The 17,665-nt window shown below is 43.6% G+C and overlaps 1 protein-coding gene across 13 annotated transcripts in view; it reads left to right on the top strand.

The window, feature by feature from the left end:
* Window positions 1-17,665, top strand: part of ATG7 (autophagy related 7) — a 350,405-nt gene that overhangs the window by 98,344 nt on the left and 234,396 nt on the right. For 11 of the 13 annotated variants that reach the window (XM_070574735.1, XM_070574734.1, XM_070574741.1 and 8 more), the window contains 2 exons: window positions 13,285-13,454; window positions 15,493-15,547. In XM_070574735.1, coding sequence (XP_070430836.1) covers window positions 13,292-13,454; window positions 15,493-15,547 — 218 coding nt within the window. In that variant the 5' untranslated portion in view covers window positions 13,285-13,291. Of the gene's footprint in view, window positions 1-6,783; window positions 6,914-13,284; window positions 13,455-15,492; window positions 15,548-17,665 lie in introns of those variants that run through there. The other 2 variants (XM_070574732.1, XM_070574737.1) reach the window with 2 other exon arrangements.

The raw sequence follows: 17,665 nt of genomic DNA, 5'->3' as shown, positions 1-17,665 counted from the left end.
CTTGTGATTGCCGGGTGGGGCCTCTCCACTGCATAGAGGCTTTCCCTGAGGTTGCTGTGGGATCATGGATTTTACCCCTGGACGCAGAGCAGTCTTGCTGGGACTCCAACCTGCCACTGCCCACTCACATGGTCTCTCGGGGTCTCCCTTGCCCCCTTAGGGCCACAGCAGGACTTTGTGTATTAGAGGTGGCTGGCAGGTTGCTGCACCTGCTGTCTCCTTTTGCCCCAGGGCTTCCCAGCGTTCTGAATGCTGGGCAGGGCCTCTCCGCTAATGCCAGTAGAGGCTTTCCCCGCAGCTGCTGAGGGACTGTGGATTTTCCCACTGGACCATGGAGCAGACTCGCTGGGACTCCAACCTGCCACTGCCCACTCACACGTTTCTCTGGGTCTCCCTTGCCCCCTTGGGGCCACAGCAGGACTTTGAGTGTTAGAGGAGGCTGGCTGGTGGGTTGCTGCTTGGCCGGGCTCCTTTTGTTCCTGGGGCCTCCCAGTGTTCTGAATGCTGAGTGGGGCCTCTCCACTAATGCTGAGTAGAGGCTGTCCCTGCAGCTGCTGTGGGACCATGGATTTTCCCACTGGGGTATGGAGCAATCGTGGAGGGGTTAGGTAGGGCTTTAGTCACCTATTTCCACCATTGTGCCGCCGCCGTGTGCGGACGCCCGCCTTTGGTGCCGTGGTGATGCTGTGAGTGTGTCAGCCAGTAGAAAGTCGCTTGCAGGTACTACGCTATCTGGGGGTCAGAGAGTTTTCATCTATCTCCACCTCCTTCTGGGGGGAAGTCCATCCACCTTCTGATGTATAGCAGCACAGGTATCTCAGGCATCTTCAGATGCTGTGTGGATATCCTTAGTTGACCGATGAATGTCCAATTAGTTGTAGTTCGAAGGGGGAGAGACAAAGAAAACTGCTCGCTCTGCCATGTTACTGACGTCACTTATTCTGAATTTTTGATATTTGTCATATTGCCTGTCCCTTTCTGCATCATGTTGTGTGTAGAATTGATAAGCAAACCTGTATTGTTATCCAAGTCACGGTTAAGATGTGGTAATCAGAATACTTTATTGAATATTTTTGTTTGTGTGTGTGTTTCCCTGCTGTAAGCTCCTACATAAGGTTCTGCACACATGGAATACTTAGTAAATATTGATGAATATTCATTCATTTAGATAAATAAAATAAAAATAAATCAGACAGGACCAAAGACATATCACTGTTAGCTCCTTTCTTACTAACATCAGTTCATTCCTTACCCAACATTCTTTGAATAAGATTATTTTGCCAGTTCTTAATTCCCCTAATTATGTCAGTATCCAATTCTTACTTCTTTATCTTGGAGTAGCTTTGTCAGAGACCTTGCTAAAGTCCAAATATCCTAGGTTCTGTGTCTCTGGTTTTCCTGTGATCAGGCAGAATTGTGACTACTCTTCCATGACTTGTTCTTAGAGAAATCATAGCGGCCTCTTCTGATTACTCAAGGATGCTGTATACATTTGTGCAGGTTGTGCATTACACAAGAGGCCACATCCAAAGGGGTTCCATTTAGATCATAGGCGTCATGGGTGTATTTTTTGTAATGACTATTTTCTTGCAGACAAAGGTAAAATGTCTTGAGCTAACTTAATATATTACAGCAATTTTCTAAGAAAAGAAAGTAAAATGTCTTGAGGAAGGGGTGCAATTTTCTTTTTGGTTGTTTTAAAGATTGGCACCTGAGCTAACATCTGTTGCCAATCTTCTTCTTCTTCTTCTCTCCAAAGTCCCCCAGGACGTAGTTGTACATTCTAGTTGTGAGTGCCTCTGGTTGTGGTACATGCGATGCTGCCTCAGCATGGCTTGATGAGCGGTGCCATGTCTGCACCCAGGATCTGAACCAGCGAAACCCTGGGCCACCGAAGTGGAGTGTGTGAACCCAACCACTCGGCCACGGGGCCGGCTCCCAAGGGTGCAATTTTCTAATTGTACAGAAGTGCCACGTGGACTAGAATGGCCTACATGACACCTTTCTTGGGAGCAAATTTTCTGTCCAATGGGCTACAGAATACATCCTTATTCTCATCTTTGGAAATCAGGTATTTTGAAAATCTGAAATCAAGTGTTTGCTCGGCCCAATTTTTCAGCACCTCTCACGTCTTCCAGGACCCCTTAAAGATGACCAGAAAGGAGAACCACAGAGATTCTGTTATTCAGCCAGCTTTTAGGGAACCATCACAGATTTTAGTTGTTGGCGCACATCAGGGCTCCCCAGTGATTCAGGTGAATCCAGGGGGCTGGCCGTCGTGTGCAGAATGGACCAAGGTAACACTGTTGATTGGTGGAGGTAAAAGAAAGGACTGCGAAGTAGGCATGCTGTTCTCCATCTTCCTTGTCTTGTCTCTTTCTCCTCTTTCCCAGATCTTCTCAGCTTTCACTGTCACTCCCTCACAGCCTTGCCACACCCCACAAAGCTGGTACCCAGTGCATCCATTCTCAAAAACTGACGCTGAACGGGAGCAGATTGTGATGGTTAAGGTTATTATAGAAGACAGAAAACAAAAGAAAAACAACTCCCAGAAGTAACCAATGAGACTGAAGTTTCAGTTTGAAGACTGGAGGTGACTGCCGCTTCCCCGATTGACCTCCTGAAGAAGCAAATCTTGTCGATTCTCTAAGAGTAGAGGTGGCTCACACGGAGCGGGGGAGACAACTTGTCCATGGTCGCAGTTGTCGTGCCTGCTTATGGATCAGCTGGTACCGCCTAACAGGCATGGGCACAGAAAGGCATTTTGTGTGGTTTGGTGTCTTGTGGAGACGTCAGTTGGCTCAGGGGCATCTTGACTCTAATGCAACTTATAAAAGGAATTGAGGCGTCTCTACCCAGCTGGTTCCCCTGTAGGAGTCCTGAGTTTTCATCTTCTAGTAAAGTCTAATCTTTCTTCTAAGTTTGGAACTTTTCCCCCTCATTTTGGAGGGAAAGCTTTTTAAATCTCCCTCTTTAGCAGCCTCGCAAATTATTTCCAAAACTCAAGAAGTTGCAGAAGCATCATTAGCTGACAAAAATGTGCATTGGTTCCACTTGTCACAGGGGCCCTCTCTCCACTCCTGCCCATCTCTACCTCCTTTTTACCCATCAGCAGCTAAGAACATGTTCTGTTTGTCAGCAGGACTTGGCCACGTGGTTTGGTGCTTATTTTAATGACTGCCAGAGCTTGCAGCCCCACAGCTGGGAAAACGAGAACAGAAGCCTGCTCTGTGTGCTCCATTTTGACCCAGAGAAGGTACTTTAGGGCCAAATTGCAGTTGTTCTGGCACTTTTGCGAAGTGAATGGCCCCACATGGCCTCAGAGAAATTGAACACCGAGTACTCCTAACTCCTTAGAACTCGTTCCTCTGGACTTCCCGTTGATGACCTGTAGGAGGAGATCATCCGTTTCATTTTAATTAAACCTCTGCTGTGACTGCAGTGCTCCTTTGAGGGTGGGGAGACTTCACTGAGGTGAGCTTCACGCAGAGAAAGTTTCCATAGTGAGCATGGGAAGGGCAACCGCATGAGTCAGGCACTGTTGGCTAGTCGGGCGGGGGTGACAAGAGAAAGTAATAGCAGCTACTGTTTATTCACTGCTGACTGTAGGCCAGGCACTGTAACAGGCACATCATACACTTTCTCCTTTAGCCCTCCAACAACCTCCTGGGTTGGGTATAATTATCCTTATTTTGTAGATGAGGAAATCAAGGCACAGGGCATGAAGTTATCTGCCCAAGGCTACTCAGCCAGGGAGAGGTGGAGCCAGAACTCAAACTCCTGTTTATCTGACTGAAGACCAGGCTTCCAACTACCTTAGCTTTTAGCATCCTTTCTCGGAACCATTCAAAACTTCCCACCCCTCCCCAAGCAAACAGAAACCTGACAACACACACGCGGAAAAGTTATAGCAAGGGATTTTTTTTGGTGTAGTCAGGCTAGTCTGTTTTTCTGCTCTCCCTCCAAGGGTCTAGTTTCCCTCAACACAGTTTTTTGTTTTTGTTTAAAGATTGGTACCTGAGCTAACATCTGTTGCCAATCTTCTTTTTTTTTTCTTTCTTCTTGCCCCCGAAGTCCCCCCAGTACATAGTTGTATATTCTAGTTGTAGGTCCTTCTGGTTGTGCTATATGGGACACTGCCCTAACATGGCCTGATGAGCGGTGCCATGTCCACAGCCAGGATCCGAACCAGGGAAACCCTGGGTCACAGAAGTGGAGTGCGTAAACTTAGCCGCTCGGCCACGGGGCCGGCCCCTGTTTCATTTTTTATTTCTATGATTGTTGTTTATTTTCTGCCAGTTTTACTTCTTCATTTCCCAAAATCCTACACTGGCTTAATATTTGTTGTGTCCAATCCTGTTGGTCCCCCATGGAGGGAGAACGGTTGGGCAGGCTCACTGTAGGAAACTCTTCTGCTCCAGTTAATTTTGTAGGCAGCAAAGCCAAGATACTTCCATCTTCAGCACCTTTAATAACAAAATGCCAGAGAAATTTATGGAAGTGGTATTTCATTTAGACTCCTTATTTAGAGCAATGAATTTCTTTTCACCAAAGCTAGATTTAAATAGGTCATCTGTTAATTGTTGAATGAATACAGGAATGTTCTTTGTAGGATTGATATAGCTTGAATATAGGGTTTTCTGTTGTACTTTTTTGTTCAGGTATAACATACATACAGTATAGTGCACTAATTGTAAATATACAGCTCATAGATGTTTACGTATATACGTGCCTTGTAACCGCCACCTAGCTCAAGGTATATAGAATTTTTCCAGCTCCCCAAGAGGCTCTCACTTGCCCCTTCCCGGTCAACAGCCCCACTGCACCTGTAGTTACTATTCTGTCATGTTGATTGGTTTTGCCTATTGAATATAGCATAGGCTGAGTGTGTGCAGGCACTAAAATTGCCTTAATATTTTATTTTGGAGCAGTTTCAAACTTACAGAAACCTTACAAGAATGAGACAAAGACCTTCTATGTACCCTTTTCCCAGAGACTCCATTCAGATTTTGTCCCAGTAACATCCTTTACAGCAGAATGTCAACCCAGGATCATGTTTTGCCCCGAGTCATCATGTCTTTTACTCTCTTTCAGTCTGGGACATCTCCTTAGGCTGCCCTTGACTTTTAAGACCTTGACACTTTTGAAAATTATAAGCCAGTGCCAGTCACTTTGTAGGATGTTTTCAGTTTGGGTTTATCTGATGTGTCCTCCCGATTAGACCCAGGCTATTAGGTATTTTCAGCAGCATACCGTAGATGCTATGTTCTTTCCCTTGCATTCTATCAGATAGCACACAATGTCTATTTGTCTCGTTGCAGCTCATGTTAATTTTGATCCCTTCTTTAAGGTGGTGTCTGCCAGATTTTTGTCTCCTTTATAATTAATAAACTTTTTGTGGAAAGATACTTTGAGACTGGGAATGTAGGCTTTTAGCTCATATAATCATGGGAAGACTTTCAGGAAGAAAGATTTATTCTTTACTACTTTGTATTTGGTTGAGTAAGTTTTCCTTTAAATTGATTTGTTCACACGTATTTCCTATCCTCTAAGATCTTAGTCCTAAAAAAAAATAATGTTTAGAGACTTTCCAAGTGGTATGGCATATCTCCATCTGTGCTTCATGATTTCTTACTCCAGTCTCCATATTCCATCACGTAAGCCTGGAGTTTGTCCTCCCAATCACAGAAGCCTGGGTTATTTCCTTCTCTTGTTTCTCTTGTGGAAGGTAACCATAAAAGGTTTCTAGAATTCATCTTAGTAGCATTTGAGAGTCACTCTGCAAGGGACTAGGGTATGTCGAAAGGAATATGAGCCAGGATCTGTATTTGTGGAATTTACAGTCAGATTGATGGAGAAAGACAGATAAGCAGAGTTGAACAGTAATACTAAATGTAGTAGCTTAGAGACAGAAATGATTAACTATGGCTGCTAGGGGAGGAGCAGGACAGGAGTGAAGAGTGAACAGCTGCCCTGGGAAGGCTTTCTAGAGCAGTTAACCTCTGAGCTGGATTTTGAAAAGTGCCAGGCAGTCACAGGGGTGGGGGTGCCTTTCAGACAGAGGGACCTGTTTGTTCAAGGTTGCAGAGGCAGAACAGCAGGCTTGTCAGAGGAGCACCAAGCAGCTTGATGTTTCTTTAGCAAGGTGGCGGTGAGGAGTGGCAGAGCCACCAGGATGGCACTAGAGAAGTTGGGAGGCAGTAGCAGGGATCCAGGAGAAACTATGAAGGAAACCGTGAGAGGTGTGGTCATGTGCCTGTTTAGGATGTGGAATGCCACTGCTGTAGTCTTTGCCGCATGTTATGAGCCTCAGTAAATATCAGGTGAGCTTCGTCTGCTTGATGATGCTGACGTGTGTGAGAGTGTTCTGTGTAGACTACATTTACCAGCTGAGAGAGATGTATTTGCAGTGTTACAAGGTGCTTATTGTAGACCAGCGGATATGGCCTTGGAGTCTGGCCTTGCAGTCTGCTTCACCCTCAGCACTCCTTGCGTATCTCTACTACCCCCTAAATAGATTTTGCCAAAAGTGTCAGTCTCGCTAAAAACAAAATTCATTATTGGCACCTTCAAAGGATCAAAAAATTACGTGTTTGAAACATCATCTAGTCTGGGGTGAGCAAGCAATAGCCTGCGGGTCAGATCCTGCCGGAGGTTTTTTTTGGTGCAGTCCATGAGCCAAGTGTGTTTTTACATTTTTCAAGAATTGTAAAGAAGAAGAAGAAAATATGACAGACACTTTTGACCTACAATGCCTGAATATTTACAATTTGGCCCTTTTCAGAAAAAGCCTGCCAACCCCTTGTCTCGTCTGACTCCCCGAGGCAGTCATTCTTCGTGCAGTATTCCCTGGCAAGTAACCGTCTAACGTGTGCTCGAGCACCTCTGCTAGTGAACATGCCTTCTCTCTCTGGTCAGTCTATTTCTTGTTTGGACAATTCAAGCTAGTAGTCATTTTTTAACTCTGCTGAAATTTGTCTCACTATAGCCTCCTTCCATTGGCCCTTTTTGGGGGAAGAGAGCTGTTAAATCATGTCAGTATTTACTGAGCTCTTAACATATTCTAGGCACCGTGCTAAATGCTGAAGAAAGATGAATAAGACATGGTTCTTGCCTCAAGGATCTCCCAGGGGTTATTTCTTGGAACCAAAGTAGTTGAACCGCTAATCTTATATCTTTCATCCCCTGTCTTCTTGCCGTTGGGTTAGGGCTTTTTTCTATAATTATTTTACATATTTCTGTATTACTATTCCACATACACAAAATTCTTTGAATTTTCAATACAAAATTCAAAAGGCAGAAAGGTCGTACAGGGAAAAAAAGTCTCTCCACACCCTTGGCTCCTGCTGTCTCCATAGCTTCTTTCTTGGGAGGCAACCGTTATTACATATTTCCTGTGGGGATTTGACTTTAAACAACAGCGTCAACACAAAATTTAGGTTCCTTGGGACAGAAACTTTTGATAAATCCTCATACAATGGCATTTTCTGAGCTCCTACTTGTGTAAGTTGCTGAGCGTGACCCAGTTTTATTTTTGTAAAGGTCTGAAATTTGTACCACATTTTGGCAGTGGACAGCCCCAGGGGGTTTGTATGGCCTAACCGCCACCTGCTGTTTCAGTTTAATCTTGACTGGATGTTTTGGTTACTGCTGTTCATTACAGTGTCGAATCCTCATCAAAGCCTTTCCTCTTTCATTGAAAGTGACACAGTCCCATCTTGTGTAACTTCTGGTTTCACATCCTGAATATGACAGAAATAATTTGAAATAAAATTGAACCACACTTATATTGATGCCTCTGTCAGTATATAATGTTGAAGTATGATGGAAATAATCTTGGAGCTTTCTAAGCTTAGCAGAGGCCAGAAGTCTCACCTGCACTGTTCTGGGTTATATAGGCAAGCCTTGCTTTTCAGGAAGCACATACTGTTTGGATCTAGGTTAGTTACACATAAATGACTTTGCACCTAGGACTCACTTCTCACTCTCTCTGGAATCCCCTTCTGGATTACTTAAATCTTTCCTTCCGGCTTAAGAAAGATGGCGGTATAACATAGATATATAGGTTCGTATATGATACATTTATACTTGAGTATCCTATTTAGATGTTTCCAGCAAATTCGTAATCACATGTTGCTGCTGTTGCTTAAAACCTTTCCATTGTCTTAACCTGTCAGGCAGCAGTTTCAGCAGCTGGACACCAACCATATCCTTTTGTGAAATAGGCTTTGTAGGTTCTGTTAGGAATTTCTCAAAGACCAAATAAGTGAGAAAATGTTGGAAGGAAGTGCCTCTTGTGCAAATTACATTCTCAGCGTGCCTGTTTATCTTCTAAGTGGTCTTCCTGAGTCCCTTCTTCTCAGCTGTTGAAGTTCTGTGTGGAATAGAATTTTCTGTTTTGTCTCTGGCCCTCAGCAGGTCGTCAAAATGATGATGAGTTACTGTTGATCTTTAAGAATAAGTTGTGGATGACTAATGTGTGGGGGCCTGATGACCCGTCACATAGGATTTCAGATGAGGTCCATTTGTGCCACTCTCTGCCACTGTGTTGATTTCCTTCCAAATTGGATGATTGCTCTGGCCATGGACATTTTTTTTTTTTTTTTGACTCGGTTGAAGAGGAGGTTAGTATGTAAATGTCTTTTAAAATGATTGGTTATTTTTGTGCGTGTATGGGGCTGATGGGCAATATAAAGATTGTGACAAGGGGGTTTCTTCCTTTAAGGTATTATAGTATAGAGATGAGGGTCAGGGCTCTGAAGCATCAGACCTGGGATATAATCTCAGCCCTTCTACTTCCTGACCGTGTGTCTTTGGGCAAGTTACTTAACCTCTCGGAGCCTGTGTTTTCTCTCCTGTAAAGTAGGCATAATAGAACTGCTTTGGGGTTATCATAAGATAGTATGTAAAATGTTTACTGTAGTGCTTGGTACAGAATAAACATTCAGCTAGAACAGTTACTATGACTACTGCTGTTACTTAAAAAGTTTTGAACGGAATACGATCTGAAAAGCAAGTACAGTTCTTGGTGGTAAATGCTCTAATGGAAGTTTCCATCTGTCATCCTGAAGGAGGGAACCACTGACACCCAGTGACTGTGGGTGTTAATGAGCACTTCATAAAGGATCCTAAGAGAGGAGAAGGAGTCTTCCTGGTAGAGATGAGGAGAGGTTTCCCAGAGGCAGCAGCAAAGGTATAAGGTCGGGAAGCTAGCAGGCTAAGGCAACGGTGACACCTTACTCTCTGTGTAATAAAGCCAGTGAGGTTTTGTTTGTTTGTTTAAACAAGGGAGCCACCTGTGCTGATCTGTTCTGGTGGCAATGTGACATTTTGTGCGGAGAAGACAGGGAATGAGGGCAGTGACCTGTGAGCATGTTGCTGCAGAAGCCGAGGTGGGGTGGTGGGGGCTGGCGTGCGGCAGTGGGAACGGAGAGAAGGGATGCAGAGCTGGACAGGAAGATGAAGTTGCATGGAGAGCATGGGCATTGCAGTAACACTGGAGTTTGGATCCTTGTTTCCCCGCTTTCCGAACTGTACGGCCTTCTGTGAATTTCTTCTGAACCTCAGTTCCTTCTTCTGTAAGATTGGAACTGTCACTTCTTAGGTGTTTGGGAGGATTGAATTCAGGTGCACAGCCTGCTGCCGTGCCTGGTCCTGGTCAGCCCTCAGTAACTGTCAGCTTCGTTTCCCTCCAGAAGACTGTGTAAGGTTGAGCCTCTAGCAGTTAGTGCTTTATTGGACGTGTGAGAGAGAAACGTTGAACATGACTTTGAGGTTTCTACCTTGCAAGTATGGTGGTACTATTAAGTAAACTAGGAAAGATAAGAAGAAGGGCAGAATTTGGGGAAAAAATATGTTCAGTTTTGGATTTGTCAAATTTGAAGTGTCTGTGAGAAATCCCAGTCCTGGCTTGCAAAGACACTTAAATATGTTTAATACAGTCCTGGGATTTATTGGCATATAGATGGAAATTGATGTAGAAAATGAATAATTTTGCTTTTGGGAAAGCTTATAGACGGAGGAGAGGGCTGAGCATGGAAACTTTCAAAAACCAACAATAGAAAGTGCTGGCTACATTGCAGAGGAGGGAGGGGAAGGGAGCCGGTGGGGGCCTGGAAAACCAAGCAGGAGGCTGTTAGGGGCTCCGGTCTGGCGTTTCTCAAAGTGTGGGCCCCAGGTCACCTGTGTGAGCGTCTGTTTCTCCATTGGGCACTGAAGTCACAGTTTGGAGGTCTATCAAAATAGGAGTGACCTGAAACAAGATGAACATTCTGAGAGTAGAAAACCATAAAAGTCCTTTCAAACAATTAAAAGCCAGAAGATTTTTCAGATGGGACAAGGGGGCATTTAAATGTTTGCTATGACTTCTTTCCGAAAGAAAGAGTGCCAGTGGCCTGGTGGCATCAACACAGCATCAAACTTGAATCAGAATCACCTGGGACGCTAGTCAGACTTGCAGGCTTTGGCCCCCCTCACTCTTCTTTCTCTCCTCCCGGGTGGAGCCCAGGCATCCTCATTTTTTAATAAGCCTTCAAGGTGGTGAAAGCTTGAAAACCCTTGATCAGGCCTTGTCTAGTGATGCTGCAAGTCCGTACTGAGATGGTGGTGAGTTTTAAGGACAGTGATACCCTTATAGCCTGTTCTGTTTTTCATACTCTGCCATCACATTGCACTTTAGAAAAATCCAATGGCATTGACCCTCACTTTTTTTCCTTTTTTCCTGAGGAAGATTTGCCCTGACCTAACACTTGTGCCACTTTTCCTCTGTTTTGTATGTCTGTCACCACCACAGCATGGCCATTGACAAGTGGTGTAGCTCTGCACCCGGGAACCAAACCTGGGCTGCCAAGGCGGAACGTGCCAAATGTAACCACTAGGCTATGGGGTTGGCCCTTTTCTTTGGGCCAATGGATAGACATACCCTCCTGGAGTACCAGCTACTGCTTTGGGTGTTGTGTTATTGGTTCTGTTTCTTCTAATCTGCTAACTATGGGCATTCTCTAGGACTTTGTTGGGCTGTGGCTTTTCTTTCTCTGAGTAACTTCTAAGAACTGATCATTCTCACCTGCTTTAGTTGTTGTCACAGTGTAAATGCCTCTTACATCTCTGTGAGCCCACCTTCTTGGGCCAGCCTGTTTCCTTGGACCCAGTTTCCCTTGACTCTGCCATTGTCCTCAACAAAATGTTTATCATCACCCTTCTGCCCCTGGCTCTTCCTCTCAAGCATCTTTTCTTTCAGTGGATCTGCCCTTCTCCTAGCGAGTCACAGCTTGACACCTCAGGGGCCTTTTCCTCCTTTCGTTCCTTGAATCCACTGAGATACCAGGTTTGGTCACCTTTTCTCTTCCAAGGTCCCTCCTGAGGGTCTCTAAGTCTTTCCTCCTCTGCTCTAATTCAGGTCTTCATAAATTCTTAGGCTCTCAACCGCTTTCCCCTGTTCTCTGCCTCCTTCAAAGCCATTTTGCCATTGCAGAATTCTGTCACATTCCCTGTTCAGAATGGTCACTGGCTTCCCGCTCCAAATTTTCAGCCTCACTTTTGAAGCTTTCTTTGCATGTGTTCACCCTGTGACCCATTCAGCTTTGTGTGCGTTGCTCGTGCGCAGTACGAACCCTCCACTAAGAACAGCTAGTGGTGCTTCTCTGATTCTACCACAGGGGGCCGGCCCCATGGCCAAGTGTTTAAGTTCGCGCGCTCGCTGCGGCAGCCCAGGGTTTCGCCGGTTCGGATCCTGGGTGCGGACATGGCACCGCTCATCAGGCCACACTGAGGCGGCATCCCACATGCCACAACTAGAAGGACCCACAACTAAAAATACACAACTATGTACTGGGGGACTTTGGGGAGAAACAGGAAAAATAAAATAGCTGGGTTTGATTCTACCACGGGGGTTCCTCTGCCCTTCTTGTTCCTTCCGCCCTCTGCGCGTCTTCCCGCTCCGTACCTATCCTTTCAACATAACTCAGCATCCAGCTCCCTCACAGAGACTTCCTCCCTGCTCTGCCCCACACTCATCTCCTTTTTCTTGATTTTTAACACTTTTATGTAGAGCCACCTTTGCATTTTCCCATATAGTTACTATCAGTCCAAAGCTCCTTGTCTCTAAGACTAAAATCCAACAAGTTTGGAAAACTGAAAACTATTTAACAATCTTGGCACAAAACTCAGGCAAAACCTCTCTGAATGGATGTGAACTGTCTTTTTAAATTTATCCCATCTAGTGTGACTATTCATATATTCTGCTTGAGAAGTATTAATCTCTCTGGTCATGGGGCAGTTGGACAGGATGGAAAGTGAAGGGACGTCATCAGCGTGTGCTTTGGGAACTGCCGAGTTCTTCTAGTAGTATTGTGCTTCTCAAAACGGGCTGTGTGTACTCCTGAGAGCGTGCAGGGGAAAAAGGAAATTACAACGTACGCATGCTTCATTGCCAGGAGGGTCAAATGTATTGGATGATTTGAGGGGGAGAACGAAGTGTTAAAATAGACATAGTACAGTAAAATGCCAATCTTCCATGCATTTAAAATATACAAGACAAGGTTTCAAAGGAATTCACCTACTGTGGTTAGGTGGGGAGAAGCTTTTTTTTGGTAGTTGAGGTAACGTTGGTTTATAACGTTGTACGTGTTTCAGGTGTACAACCTTGTAATTCCACCTCTCTGTATTCTACAGTGTGCTCAACACCAAAAGTCTAGTTTCCATCCATCACCATACAATTGACCCCGTTTACCGATTTCTCCCTCCCCCCAACCCTTTCCCCTCGGGTAACCATCAGTCTGTCCTCTGTATCTGTTTATTTCTGTTTTGTTTTGTTTGCTGTTGGTATTTGTCTTGAGAGGAACTTCTTCATGCTCCTCCTCGGCTGGGGTGCTCAAGCCCTGCTCTCATTCAGAACTCGAACAGTTTGCATTGTTGTGTGTCTAACTGGCTAGGCTTTGGATTTTGTACCTGTAAAGTTCTCCAGGGCCACATGGGATAGGCAAAACCTTCTGAGACCATGACTGTGTCGAAGAAGGAGTAACCCTAGTGCGCCAGTCAGACTGACTTTAGGAAGAAAGGAAGACGCAGGCAGGTGAAGGCCGGAAAGGCTTACGTAGACAGATCAGCCATGTCGTGAGGAGGCTCAACTTGACAACAGGGGCAAATTACTTGGGTTGATTTCCAAAGCTGTGTCTTCAGGTAGCCCACCATACCTCTCATTAATTTTTATTCATTTGTTTTACTTAAGCATTATTATGAATGTTTTGTGCTATTTTGCTGTGTTCTGTCTTGTTTTTCTAATAGGCATCAAATGATGGCAGCAGCCCCAGGGCATCCTGTTCTCTCCAAATTGCAGTTTGCCCCCTTTAGCAGTGCCTTGGATGTCGGGTTCTGGCATGAGTTGACCCAGAAGAAGCTGAACGAGTACCGGCTGGATGAAGGCCCCAAGGACATTAAGGGTTATTACTGCAATGGTAGGCCATAGTAAATTCCACTTCCTGTCATCTTGTGCTGTCTTCACTGCCCTCCAGTATAGGGTGAGCTTTCCTTTAGAAACAGACACCCTTGTCTTTTTTTTTTTTTTTTTTGTAATGCCAAATTCCTGCGTTTATAATGTAAACTTTTTTTTCTTTAATTGAGTTAATGATAGGTTACAATCTTGTGAAATTTCAGTTGTACATTAATGTTTGTCATTTGTGTTGTAGGTGCACCACTTCACCCTTTGTGCCCACCCCCCCACCCCACCTTTCCCCTGGTATCCACTAAACTGTTCTTAGTCCACATTTTTAAATTCCTCATATGAGTGGAGTCATACACAGATTATCCTTCTCTAGCTGGCTTATTTCACTTAACATAATTCTCTCAAGGTCCATCCATGTTATTGCAAATGGGATGATTTTGTTCTGTTTTGCAGCTGAGTAGTATTCCATTGTATATATGTACCACATCTTCTTTATCCATTCGTCTGTTGATGGGCACTTAGGTTGCTTCCACGTCTTGGCTATTGTAAATACTGCTGCAATGAACATTGGGGTGCATAGGACTTTTGGGATTGCTGACTTCAAGCTCTTTGGATAGATACCCAGTAGTGGAATAGCTGGATCGTATGGTAGTTCTATTTTTAATTTCTTGAGGAATCTCCATACTGTTTTCCATAGTGGCTGCACCAGTTTGCATTCCCACCAACAGTGTATGAGGGTTCCTTTTTCTCCGCAACCTCTCCAACATTTGTTGCTATTAGTTTTAGATATTCTTGTCATTCTAACGGGTGTAAGGTGATATCTTAGTGTAGTTTTGATTTGCATTTCCCTGATGATCAGCGATGATGAGCATCTTTTCATGTGCCTATTGGCCATCATTATATCTTCTTTGGAGAAATGTCTGTTCATGTCTCCAGCCCATTTTTTGATTGGGTTGTTTGATGTTTTGTTGTTGAGTTGTGAGAGTTCTTTATATATTATAGATGTTAAGCCTTTGTCAGATATATGACTTGCAAATATTTTTTCCCAGTTAGTGGGTTGTTTTTTTGTTTCAATCCTGTTTTCATTTGCCTTGAAGAAGCTCTTTAGTCTGATGAAGTCCCATTTGTTTATTCTTTCTATTGTTTCCCTTCTCTGAGAAGGCATGGTGTCCGAAAAGATCCTTTTAATACTGATGTCAAAGAGTGTACCGCCTACATTTTCTTCTAGAAGCCTTATGGTTTCAGGTCTCACCTTTAGGTCTTTGATCCATTTTGAGTTTATTTTGGTGAAAAAGAATGGTCAATTTTCATTATTTTACATGTGGCTGTCCAGTTTTCCCAGCACCATTTGTTGAAAAGACTTTCTTTTCTCCATTGTAGGCCCTCAGCTCCTTTGTCGAAGATAAGCTGTCCATAGATGTGTGGTTTTATTTCTGGGCTTTCAGTTCTGTTCCATTGATCTGTGCACCTGTTTTTGTACCAGTACCATGCTGTTTTGATTACTGTAGCTTTGTAGTATGTTTTGAAGTCAGGGATTGTGATGCCTCCCGTTTGGTTCTTTTTTTCTCAGGATTGCTTTGGAAATTCGGGGTCTTTTGTTGCCCCATATGAATTTTAGGATTCTTTATTCTAATTCTGTAAAGAATCAGACACCCTTGTCTTTTATAGTTAATGCTCTTCCTTGGTTTCTATTTTACTTCCTGACTTTCAACCCAAGTTCATTTTCACTTTTCTTCTGTTGCAGGGAAAAGAAAGGGAGTAGGGAAACCCAGGTTGTTAATCCAAAGAATTAACACTGATTACTTAGTATTTCTGGGGGAGGAGATTGCAAATATTTTTTTCTAATAAATCTTTTTTTATATTCTTGGCAAATTCCTTGAATTCACAGAAGCTCTGTCATTTTCTGCCAAGTCCCTGTTTAGTTTGGATAACCAGGAATTGGATGGGGCGCTTTGGGCTCAACAAAGAGAACAAAATCATTCGCAAATGTTTTTGTTATGAATGCTGCTATTACTGACTTGTAATTGCAAATGTGGTAATGCTTCTTCCAGGTGATTCTGCTGGGCTGCCAGCTCGCTTAACGTTGGAGTTCAGTGCTTTTGACATGTGAGTATTTTTTGCTTAAAATCTAAAGTAAAGAACACTGCTTTTTGCAAGGAATGAGCCTTCTTAACCTCCCTCATAGGTGGACCACAGGGAGTACTGGGGGACCTCCCGGCAAGCAGGACCGGCTCCTCATGATTCTCTTTACCTCCCGTAGCACAGAGACAAGTGCTGGATGCTTAGGATTGTCTGCTTCATTTTTTAAGCAGATATTTGTTAAAGCCTATTAGGTGCCAAGTACCATCTAGATTGATTGAGACTTAGATAACATCCCTCCTGATTTTGATTGTAGTTAATATTTTGTGATCTTTATTGGTACCTCTTGACTTACTCCTTTAGTTGCTTATCCACAGGCATCAATGAACGTTTATTAGGCTACTTCTGTACAAGCTGCTGTGAAAGGCATTATAGGGCTATACAAAGAAGTAAGACATATGCCTTCAAAGAGTTTTTTTATCTGGTTGGGGGCCATCGGGAGTTTCTAGAGAGAAGAGAGACATTTATTACTTAATTAGCCAGGCATTTTCACATCTATAATCCTTTCAGATCTCCCATCTGTGATTTTTTTTCATTTTGAGATGAGGGAATAATGGGTCAAAAGGTAAAATGGCTTGCCCAAGGTCGTGTGTGGCGTAATTTAGTAAGCAAGTGTGAGAAAAAGGTAAAATGTATTTCTGAGCTTGCAATTTAAGTAGGTGGTGGCATTTTGTCTTCTACAGAAATAGAGAAACCAGGAGGGGGCTACAGTTTTAGGAGGAGCTGAGTTTGGTTTAGAACACGTTGAGTTGGAGATGACAGTGCTGTGTCCAGTAGAAATGTCCAAGAGGCACTAGAGTCAAGGAAGCATGGTCAGACTAGATGTGGGAGTCTTGCACGTGGAGGAGGTCGTGAGGCTGTAAGAGAAGAAGAGTCAGAGAACAAAGGGCCAGCTGTGAATGTACTCGATTAGGGAGGGCAAGAAGATGCAGAACTAGCAAAGGAGATAGAAGTTGTCTGACAGGAAGAAGAACCGGAAACGAGTTGCAGAAACCAAAGAAGGAAATGTTTTCAGGAAGGAAAGAGATGGTCAACAATGTCAGAAGCAGGAACGTCAAAGTTCAATCAAGGGCCATTGGATTTGTTGATTAGATCTTTTGTGGTTCTTGAGAATTCAGTTTCTCAATCTGAATTCTGCACAAAAGAGGGGAACAGAAACTGTACTGAGAGGCTGTAAGACAGGTGAGAGCTGACGAATTAAAGGCTGCAGTGAGGTCAACTTTTTCTGCTTCCTTGTACCTTTGCAGTGTCAAGGTGAGGGATCAGGGGAAGTGAGAGAGGCCTTTGGAAGGACTGCCAGGCTTTTGAAAGTGGCAGTAGTCAAAGGGTAGCAGATTTCAAATAAAGTATCCCTAGAATTTTATTTTTTAAATCTCTCCAAAAGTCAGTACCTTTTGTCTTTAGAAGGTGAATGTTGGTGTTTCTTGTTCTCTTCATAGCTTTCTTGGTCTGTAATAAATTCCTTTGATTACTTGTCAAAACAAATCAAATCCCAGTAGTCGCTCTCCTGTTTTGGCAAACACTAACTTACTTTTGGAGCAATTACAAAATAATAAGGAAAATACAGACGACATTCAAGCGTTAAATTATCTGAAGATGGTAAAATGGGGACTATCAGTGCTGTAATTTTAACGTAATATGGAGATTCGAACATTCATCACAAGCTAGCTTCACTCCTGTCTTTAATCTGAGACTAGACTGAAGGTTGTCTTTTCGAAGATATTAATAGTTTCATTCTTTGGAACAATTAATTGTAGAAAAAAGCAATTCACAGAAGTTAGGCTTGATCTTATAAAATCCAAGCATCTTAAACTTCAGCAATCTAGAAAATTTATTTGAAGGAAATATGAAAATCTGTGATCCTATAGCTGTGACTTTAACGCAGATTGCTCGATTTTACTGGTCATATGTTTTCATTTAGCTATTGACTGCTCACAATGTGTGAAGCTCCATAGTGGGCCCTGGGGGAGATGAGCAAGAATGAGACATGCTCTCTAGTGTTGTGAAGATAGCCCTGGATTTGAAGTTTGAAGATCTGGTATCTACAGTGTTTAACTCTGGGACCTGGAATAAGTCCTTTTAGTT

The sequence above is a fragment of the Equus przewalskii genome, chromosome 15 (genome assembly GCF_037783145.1).
Source record: "Equus przewalskii isolate Varuska chromosome 15, EquPr2, whole genome shotgun sequence".
NCBI classification, from domain to species: Eukaryota; Metazoa; Chordata; class Mammalia; order Perissodactyla; family Equidae; genus Equus; species Equus przewalskii.
This window is presented reverse-complemented; position numbering and strand designations above follow the sequence as displayed.